The sequence below is a fragment of the Argentina silus genome, assembly GCF_951799395.1.
Source record: "Argentina silus genome assembly, chromosome: 21".
Classification (NCBI taxonomy): domain Eukaryota; kingdom Metazoa; phylum Chordata; class Actinopteri; order Argentiniformes; family Argentinidae; genus Argentina; species Argentina silus.
The window spans coordinates 2207583-2218359 of NC_139675.1; the positions used below are offsets into that span (position 1 = coordinate 2207583).

General features: G+C 43.3%; 1 protein-coding gene across 2 annotated transcripts; it reads right to left on the minus strand.

Moving 5' to 3' along the window:
* Nucleotides 1-162: 162 nt before the first annotated feature.
* mmaa (metabolism of cobalamin associated A) lies at nt 163-8237 on the minus strand. 2 transcript variants are annotated; one of them, XM_083693105.1, is made up of 7 exons: nt 8122-8237; nt 7097-7536; nt 6329-6451; nt 5923-6093; nt 4923-5008; nt 2557-2706; nt 163-959 (listed from the first exon to the last, which is right to left on the minus strand). In XM_083693105.1, exons 2-7 carry the CDS (start codon nt 7512-7514, stop codon nt 663-665), a joined length of 1245 nt encoding a protein of 414 aa, XP_083549231.1. In that variant the 5' UTR covers nt 7515-7536; nt 8122-8237; the 3' UTR covers nt 163-662. The 2 variants fall into 2 exon arrangements, with proteins under 2 accessions (XP_083549231.1, XP_083549232.1); XM_083693106.1 differs by having other exon boundaries at nt 7097-7533; nt 8122-8225.
* Between the last annotated feature and the right edge of the window lie 2540 nt (nt 8238-10777).

Here is a 10777-nt window from a genome sequence, read left to right on the forward strand (position 1 = left end):
GGACTTGATCGAAATTGAAATAGCTTGTCGTCACACGACTCAGAGACTCTACAGTAGCTGCTAGTTAGCCTACACTGTACGTATTTATTATTAAATGTTAATGATTATTATATTATGTTAATTTGTGAAAAGAAAATGTCCACCACTGAGCGCTTATCTGATTCTTTTCATAATTTATTCCACTCATTGATTGCGAAACATTTATTAAAACCGCATCCATCAGTATAGTCTCTGAGTATAAAACGTATTTCCCAGTCTTGCGTAGGTGAGAACATGTCAAGGCAGTGTGGGGGTTGGGGTTGGGTTGGGGGGGGGGGGGGGGGGGGTTCCAAGACTGGGACTGTGTCCCAACAATCTCAAATGTCCTCCTTCCTTTCTCTCCTTTCCTCGATGAACACACTAAAGTAAAAATGTCTCGACCATCCAATGAAGGTAAAACAAGAAGACCAACCAACACGATCAGAACCCAGTCTGCCCCCCCTCTCTCAGGCTGGGTGAGGTGCAATGGGGAATGGGTAGAACCCGCCCCTACTCACTGATACAGGGTCAGACATGACTTCATCCTCCTTATGGTTATGGTAAAGACCTGGGAGGATGGTAATCTGATCCTAGACCAGTGTGTTTAGGTTCAACTTCCACCTTTGGCAGTATGGCATTGGCCACTACGAGGAGGAGGGCTTGGAGGAGAAGACTCTTAGCAACAGGTCTGCAGCCAGGCCTGGTGAGATGGCTCCCCTGGTCACCCTGTCCTCCAGCTGGGGTAGCTCTTCCCTGACGGCTGGGTGTTCCTGGAAGTTGCGCAGAACGTTCTCCTGGATCAGGCTCCACATCCACACCTTGTGCTGGGCCCTCCGCCGGGCCTGCAGGTCCCCGCTGGCCAGGGTGGCGTCATGGAAGGACACCATCTTCTCCCACAGCTCCGGCACACCCTCCCCCGTCTGGGACGACACTCGCACCACCTGGAGACACACACGCGGAGACACACACACACACACACAATTCTTCGTGGCATTGATTCTACAAGATGTTGGAATCATTCTTTTGAGATTCTGGTCCAAGATGACATGTTTTTTGCAGATTTTTCAGGTGCACTTTCAAGCTGTGCTGGAAGTAGGGTAAATTGTGGCCATGAAGGGATGCACATGGTCAGCAACAATACTCAAATAGGCTGTGGCATTCAAGCGATGATTGATTGGTTGGTATTAACGGGCCCAAAGTGTGCCAAGAAAACATTCCCCACACCATTACACCACCTCCACCATGCAAAGGTGTATTGGTGTTCCTAATAAAGTGTTTGTTGAATGTATCTCTCACACACACACATACACACACTACTGTGTGTAGGGTCACTGTGTTCCCATGTTCACCCCAGTTGGCATCCAGCTTGTTTAGACAAGCAAGGAGATGGGGAACATACAACCGAGTTGACCATCACTGTACCATGTCTTATACCATCATGCTAACACCATCCATTATATTATTGATGCCTTCATCCACCTGCTTAACATTCAAGTGTCATTAGAGAAGTATACAGTGTGGGGGGTGGGGAAACCAACATGCCAGCGTAAACTAGGCTACAAATCTACAAATAAATAACTGCAGGATAGACAGCCTTCCAAAATGATATCTATATATGATGTGTGTATTGATATCACTCAGAAGGAGAGAGAGAAGAGAGAGAGAGAAGAGAGAGATAAAGGTAGGTAGAGAGAGAGAGAGAAGAGAGAGATAAAGGTAGGTAGAGAGAGAGAGAGAGAGAAAGAGAGATATATAAAGGTAGGTAGGGGGAGAGAGAGAGAGAGAGAGGGAGAGAAAGGAATGAAAGACAGGCCTGGGAGCCTTTAATCTGAGTGGGTGGGCCTCTAATCAGGAAAACGCATGACACAGCAGCTCGCTATTCAGAGCAGCGTGGTGAGGGAGGGGGGAGAGGAAGAGAGGGAGGGGAAGGGGGGCTTTTGGCAACGTGCCACGTGGGCAGACGCATCGGGCCGGGGGAGACAAAGGGACAAGGCCAGCGAGGCAGAGGATCGCCCCGGAGCACTGCGACGCTCTGGGCCAGCGGCCATGACGCCACATCATCACACCCCTCCCCCAGGTCAGGTGACCTCTCCGTGGGATGCTCTGTTGGACCTGCTTGTGCCGAGTGTGTGTGTGTGTGTATACAGTAGTTGTGTGTTCATGAGTGTGTGTTTACATAAATGTGTGTTCTGTACATATATGTGTGTAATCATGAGTGTGTGTGTGTGTGTATGTGTCTGTGTTTCTGATACTAATGGAGGGTTAAGGGAAACAAAGCAGCACCAGCAAAGAAAAGGTACGTCTCCACTGGGGAAATTATTAAATTAAATGATGATAACCAGTTCATACCGGTCTGCCTCCAGTCTTTGTTTGGTACCTCAATATGCATTTTGTTTGTATCCATTCGTTTCTTGGTGGTTTTAGTTTTATTTTAGTTTTTAAATTTTGCGAATGATCAAGGTCTTTTATTACTGTCTGTTTTACTTTCTGACTACAAACATATAAAATACTGTAGATCACAGACAGACAGACAGACACCTTAGGGGTCCAGGACTTGGACTTCTTCCTGAGCAGCTTCAGGGCGCTGGTGTACTCCGTCTGGATCCTCCTGGCCGGGACCAACAGGTCCCCGTCTGCCTTGGTCACCACCACCAGGTCAGCCTTCTCTATGATGCCTCTCTTGATGCCCTGTCAGGGAATAAGGTCACATTCACATGTAAATCTCATGTCTAGACGTCTAATCTTATTGACAAATGGAGGGGCAATCTGTGGCCCGATGCAGATGAGCCAGAAAGGCATCCTTACCCCCCAGCTTGCCCCTAGCTTGCCCCAAGCATTTAATTGCATCGTCTACGGCTGTATTCTGTGTGTATAATGAATAAACTTTGATTTTATTTGTATATACAGTATATGGTTCTATATTATAAATATATATGCCATTTAGTTGACGCTTTTATCCATAGCGACTTACATTGCAGTGAGCGCATACATTTTTCAGTACATATGGTCCCAGCGGGCAACGAACCCCCAACCTGAGCATCGTTAGCGCCATGCTCTACCAACTGAGCCACAGAGGACCACAGAAGACCACAGAGGACCACAGAGGACCACAGAGGACCACAGAGGACCACAGAGGACCACTTGTCTCATGTCACCACTGATCTGACCACGTTGGATAGGTGTAAGCAACACCATGGAAACCCTGTAGGTACCGTTATAAATAAATAAAATAATAGTAATAAATAAATAAATACAGATCGGTGGTTATACCAGTCTCAAACAGAAAAATAAATGATGGTTTAATCTTTAATGCGTGGTCATTTATGTTTCTGTGTGAGATCGCTGGCCGTGTTATTGACTGACTGGATCAATCCTGGGCTGTGCAGCAGCCAAAGACACTTTAATCAAAAATGAACTTCATATTGAGTCGAGTAGAGCGAGCCTTCTCCTTACTTTTGACTGATCTGTGGTTACCGCAGAGGAGGAGGGAGGGAAGGAAGGAAGGGAAGGAGAGAGGGAAGGAAAGAAAGATGGAGGGAAGGATGCAGGATGCATTTGAAAGGAACTGAGAGAGACTGGGATGCTGTTGTGTCACTGGCCAAGACTCTCAGCTAAGTGGAAGAGACAGAGGCCATGTCCGGACGCTCATACTACCTACCGTTTACTACACCTATCTACTACATACTAACCATACTACATACTAACCATCCTACAAACTAACCATACTACAAACTAACCATACTACATACTAACCATCCTACATACTAACCATCCTACAAACTAACCATACTACATACTAACCATACTAACCATACTACATACTAACCATCCTACAAACTAACCATACTACAAACTAACCATACTACATACTAACCATACTACATACTACATACTAACCATACTACATACTAATTACTAACCATACTACATACTACATACTAACCATACTAAATACTAACCATACTACATACTAACCATACTACATACTAACCATACTACATACTAATACTAACCATACTACATACTAACCATACTACAAACTAACCATACTACATACTAACCATATTACATACTAATACTAACCATACTACATACTAACCATACTACATACTAACCATCCTACAAACTAACCATACTACATACTAACCATACTAACCATCCTACATACTAACCATCCTACAAACTAACCATACTACAAACTAACCATACTACATACTAACCATACTACATACTAATTACTAACCATACTACATACTACATACTAACCATACTAAATACTAACCATACTACATACTAACCATACTACATACTAACCATACTACATACTAACCATACTACATACTAATACTAACCATACTACATACTAACCATCCTACAAACTAACCATACTACATACTAATACTAACCATACTACATACTAACCATACTACAAACTAACCATACTACATACTAACCATATTACATACTAATACTAACCATACTACATACTAACCATCCTACAAACTAACCATACTACATACTAATACTAACCATACTACATACTAACCATCCTACAAACTAACCATACTACATACTAATACTAACCATACTACATACTAACCATCCTACATACTAACCATCCTACATACTATTTAGAGCCTACTGTTCAGTCAAATGTATTCAATAAGCTACACATCATTCATACTCAGAAACCATTATCTGGAGCTCAACCATGTTGTTCATGATAACTGGTTGAATTTCATTACTTGCTCCATTGAAGGACTACAATTGGAAAAGCCTTCCTGAATAGTGTGCAGTGAATTCTATACTCTGTCGATTCTGCAAACTTTAATCTTACGTACTGAAAGCACTGACTAAATAGGTCACAGTGTGAACGTTCAGACACTGCTCTGATGGTGACTGACCTGTAGTTCATCGCCCCCTGCTGGTGGGATCAGCAGCACAAACATGTCCACCATGTCAGCCACCGCATACTCCGACTGACCCACACCTGAGGACAAAATCATACCATTCATCAGCTTAAAACCGTTTAAAGGAGCAGGGCATAACGTTTGTTGGATATCTGCTACCTCTGGCCACCGCAGAGAAATTCAGCTCGAATTGCCAAACAACATCCTCCTCCCTAATAATAATAATAATAATAATAATAATAATAATAATAATAATATAACCCCCCCGGAAATGGACTTGAAGTGTTGGACATTAGCTGTTGTGTTTCTGCATGCACGCACGATTCTAAGAGACAGAAAGGTGGAAATGGGTGAGTCCCCTCCCCCAGAAGGCCCCTGGCAGTAACATGTTTATATGCAGACCAAGTGTCGGGTAGGACACTTTTAGAAAGTGCTTTTTCCTGACCAAAACAGCGTTCGTAAATGAAATATTTATTTTAAAGGATCTCAATCCCTGATCATTACCGATTAAACATGGTTTTAATTACTATTAGAAAGCTTTTAGAAAGTTTGAATGTTACATACTGGACTTTTCTTTTCGTCTTAATCAAATGAATACTCCCTCAATGAGACTACACCTGGTATTAACTCATTCAGTGCCACGGGTGAAGAAAGTTGCCCACATTTTCAACATTTAATTTTGTAGCCAATCAAAGTGTTGTTGCTAGGTAAATACTACATAGAACACTTGGTACTCTAGGTGGTGAGGAGTGTTCCGGAATTAATTGAATACAAGAATACAATTCCGGAATTATTTGAATACATGAATACAATTCCGGAATTATTTGAATACATGAATACAAACAGTCTAACGCAGCGGACCTATCAGAGGTTCTACCATTTTAGTGGCTTTTTATATATATATATATATATATATATATATATATATATATATTTTTTTTTTTTTTTTTTTTTTTTTTTAAAACAGTCAAATAGTGAAATACCAGACCCTTACCTACAGTTTCTACCAGAACTATGTCGTAGCCGGCCCCTTCACAGAGCACTATAGCCTCGTTGGTGGTCCTGGTCACCCCGCCCAGGGTCCCCGAGGTGGGCGAAGGCCGGATGAAGGCGCTCATGTCCCTAGAGAGCTCCGTCATCCGGGTCTTATCACCCATCAGAGACCCTGGGGGTGGGGGGGGGGGGTTAACCGTAACACCAACATGGAATGTTAAAGTGATTAGTTCACCATGATAGCCAGTCAGCAGTCTGCACAATCCTCAATTGCTTAGGTTGTGTTTTGAAATGAGGCTACATTAAGTCACGGTACACAAACGGGTGATTGCACAAAGTCACGGATAATGTTGCCGATGTTCACATTATTGAGAGGGGTTCAAGTCCCAGACGGTGTTGAGACGTACCTCCTGTGGTACAAGACGAGGGGTCCACAGCCAGGACAGACACCTTGTGCCCTTGTCCTGTCAGCATCTTCCCTACCACCTCGATGAAGGTGGACTTCCCTGCTCCGGGGGGCCCAGACAGACCTGCAGACAGACAGGTAGGAAGACAGACACACAGGTAGGCAGACAGACAGGTAGGAAGACAGATAGACAGGTTGACAGAGGTAGGTAGACAGATAGATAGTTTATGAAAATCTTTCCATATGTACATTCCTAGTGTTTGGATATGGTTAGTTATAGTCAGACAGACTTCTCCACTCACCCTGTACAGTTGAACTTGCACCAAGTTTTACTCCACGTTACTTGAATAATCCTCTGTTTTACGTTTTCACTGTACCGTAACCATGTCTGGCCTTGTGTTCGGAAATCTGTATCTTCTATAAAAATGTCCCAATCTTTGAGCCCAAACATTTTGCGATGTACGGGAGGGGGGTTCACATTGACTGTACACGCCGGGTGGAGAAGTCTATCTGACTCAAATCAAATCATTTATTTATCATATACATTGAATGCAGTTACTCGAGGTACACAAAGCAATGGTTAGGGCAAGCTAGCTCCTCAACAGTGCAGCAAACGACAATCAAACAATCCACAACGCAAAACAATATAACAATAAAAACAATCAAATAAGGCAAAGTGTATGGAGTCAGATACTCCGGCTAGGGTAACTGACAGCGTCTATACTGCATTATGCGTGGCGGGCATTGAGTCAACAACAAACCCGCTCACCTACTCTGAAGGCTTTAGGCCTGTCCCCGTTGAGTTTCTCCTGCTCCTCCCTGTAGGCCAAGACCCTCTGCAGCAGCACCTGGGCCAGCTCCTTCTTCCTGGGGTGCTGGGTCTCTACCAGAGTGATGGACTCAGCCAGGGACGCCCTCTGGCCCTGGATCAGACCTGCATACAGCTTGTTCAGGAGCCTCTTCTCTGGCTCACTCAGCCCCTGGAGGTACTGGCTCAGGGCTGCGTCCACACACAGACCCCTCCTGGGCTGGGAGCTGTGCCCAGGGATGGGGCTCCCATGTGGGGCATGGTTGCAAGGGGAAATGCCCCGGGGGTGGTTGAGGTGCCACAGGGTTGGGGTGACGGTTCGTAAGGGGGAGAGGGCACACAGGCGGGGGAGGCGCGGGAGGAGTCCAGAGGGTCCCATCTTTGGCTGGCACTGCTGCCTTCTGAGGGAGAGAGAGCAATCAATTCACAATGGCTGCAGCCAGACCCACAGAAAGGTGTACATACCACATCCATGTACTGTGTATTATGGTTTTGTTTGTTGCAAAGGCAAAAGACCAAAAAATTGGTCTGACGATTCACACAAACCAACTGTGACATTGTGCATTCAATTGACGGACAGCCTTGTTGCATGCAAGGGCATTCATGCTGTGTGCAAAACGGAAAAGAAGCGGCTAGTTCGCTGACAAGATACACCTGTTTAATGATTGATGTGCTTGCACAAAAGTAAAAAGAAAACTGCTAAAATCAAAGTGTGAGCGAAGACTCCACGTTCAAGTTCAACATTAAGCATACACGTAGGGGAGGCTAAGTAATCATATGGGCGTATGATATGCTCTCCTCGTTGATTGATTGATTGACTGACTGATTGACTGACTGACTGATTGACTGATTGAATGATTGGACTTCGCCCTAGAGAACTTCCCAGTACCCGTAGTTGAAGTTAGCTTCAATAGCATGCTAGACAGCCAGTCACAAAACCAAACCTGTCCATTCATTGAGGGTCACTTTGAGCATACAAACCTTACCGAAACGTGTGGAAAAAAGTCAATTGAATGTGCCGTCGGCTTTGCTTCTTGGTCCTCACATTGTCAAAACGCTGTCTCAATGTTTGAAGCTGACGTAAATACGACCAAACATGACCTCCCTGTGCAGTTTTGTTTCACTCACTTCCCGTTTCCCGTGACGTCGGATAACGCCCCTCCCCCGAGCGTGATGACCGCAGGAGGGCGACGCCCAGGAGGTGGCAGCAGAGCCTCATATTAGAGGCCATTCACTTATTATTGCAGGAGTTCAGAGTTAACCACAATGTTTCATTCAGTTCTCAGGTACAGCGACTGTCACAACCAGTGGAACTCTCAGGGATTCCAATGGAATACTGTAGATGTAAACCGGGAACGAGAGAACGAGGGGGGAAAAGAAAAAGAAAACTGCCCCCCCCCCTCACAGAGTCCCTCAGTTATTGTTGCAGGAGTTCAAAGTTAACCATAATGTTTCATTCAATTCTCAGCTACAGCGGGTATCTAATGGAACTATATATAACTAGGTTGATGAGACGATTCCACCCCAGTCAGTGTGTTTGCAGCTGTCATAGTTGCTGGTTTTTCTGTCCACAAGGCTTGTCCATACCCTTTTTTCTCAGATGGTGTGGCTTAACCACAATCAATAAACTCACACTTCAAAAGGAGAAAAAGAGGAGTTCTAGGCTATATTTCACTGTGTGTTGATGATTTAGTGATTTCTGAGTCTTTGAGTCTGAAGCCTGCCAAGAACACTTTATCTTTTGAAATCTATATTTGCTTTAGGCAATGTTCGAATGTGTGTCTTTCTTTCTGAGTAAGTAGTTTCTTATGTGAGTGGGTGAATGTACATGAATGAAATGTAGCTTATGAATCAAACACACACACACACACACACACACACACACACACACAGGCACAGACTTATGACTTTCTTTTAATCATGAATATGAGATCAATAAGTCTATCAAAAGCCACAGGTAATGAAACAACTTTATTGAATTTTCCAGTGGAGAGAGACAGACACACAAAACACCCACAAGCACGCACCCACGCACACACACACACACACAAACCCACACACCCACACCCACACACACACACACACACACACACACACACACACACACACAGATCAATAAGTCAATCAGAAGCCACAGGTAATGAAACAACTTTATTGAATCTTCCAGTAGAGACTTGATATTCATGGAATAAAACTGCTTTCTGGGAGTACTACTCAGCAAAAACAGCACAAAAAAATCAAATAAAAACAAAGAAAAGAGGCAATCTGTGAAAGTGCAGATACAAGAAAACAACAGAAAACATGTTCAAAAAATACAAAAATGTTTACAGTTGAATAGCAGATGGGATTCTTTTTTATTTCTAAGCATAAAGAATTGTTACGCAAAAACTCTGCATTTTATAAAACAATAAATTCATATTAGGGCTGTCAGTAACTTTTTCCGCAATGAAACTGATACCTTTTTTCAGTCATCAACCTTAAACATAAAAAAAAGAAGAAAAAAAAGGCCCAGGCAAAAACGTTGGTTTTATTTAACAGTTTTTTTAGTAAGTTTTGCTGAGTCGATGCAATAAGAGAACAAAGCAGAAGTAAGATATCCATTATGCTCAATGTGACTCCGCAATTAACACGTTTTATTTTTGCTGTACTGTACCATACACAGTTAGGGACAAACTGAACGAACTACACTTGTGTGTGTTAAACTCCGGTCACTCTCAGCTACCAGCCCAAAGCTGTGACGCTGCTACTGCACAGCACGCCCTCTACTGGTGAGTATAATACCTAAACACTCATCTTTTTGAATTCAGTTGAACACGAGTGTAACACAAGATGAGCAATATTTATTTATGCACTATTTTTTTTTTTTTCTTACGCCCTGCTAAGCGCCATCCCCCATCCCCTCCCTCCCTCCCTCCCTCCTCCCCCCCACCCTCCCCCTACCTTCCCTCCCATGTCTGCCCTCACCTGGTTTCCTATGACAGGGTTCTTGTACTAAATCGACTAGGGGATTTATTTCATATAGGATCTTTTTTCAACTTTGCTACATTCATTTTTGGCCAATCTAAAAAAAAAAAAAGAAAACTTAATCGGGGCAGGGTCTCTGAGACAATTACAGTATAATGTAATAATGTAATATTATAATAACTGTAATCATTATTTAATTACTGACCTCAGTATCTTAATAATGCGTTCTGAATATGTTCATAACAAACATAATAATTCATTTGTTTCATTAAATTAGTTTTTACCTGTATTGGTCATCCTCAAAATTCCCACAATTCTGCACGCGTGCTGTAAATGACTGTCAAAACCAATGGAACTGTCAAGGATTCCAATGGAATACTGTAGATGTAAACCAATGGAACTCTGAGGGATTCCAATGGAATACTGTAGATGTAAACCAATGGAACTCTCAGGGATTCCAATGGAATACTGTAGATGTAAACCAATGGAACTCTCAGGGATTCCAATGGAATACTGTAGATGTAAACCGGGAACAAGAGAACGAGGGAAAAAGAAAAAGAAAAACCAAACTGCCGGTACAGGACCGCAGGGAGGATACTTGTGTAATGATGAGTAATGATGGTCTGATTATTACAGTTGGTCACAAAGATCAAGTATCTTCCAGATGCTTCTCGCTCG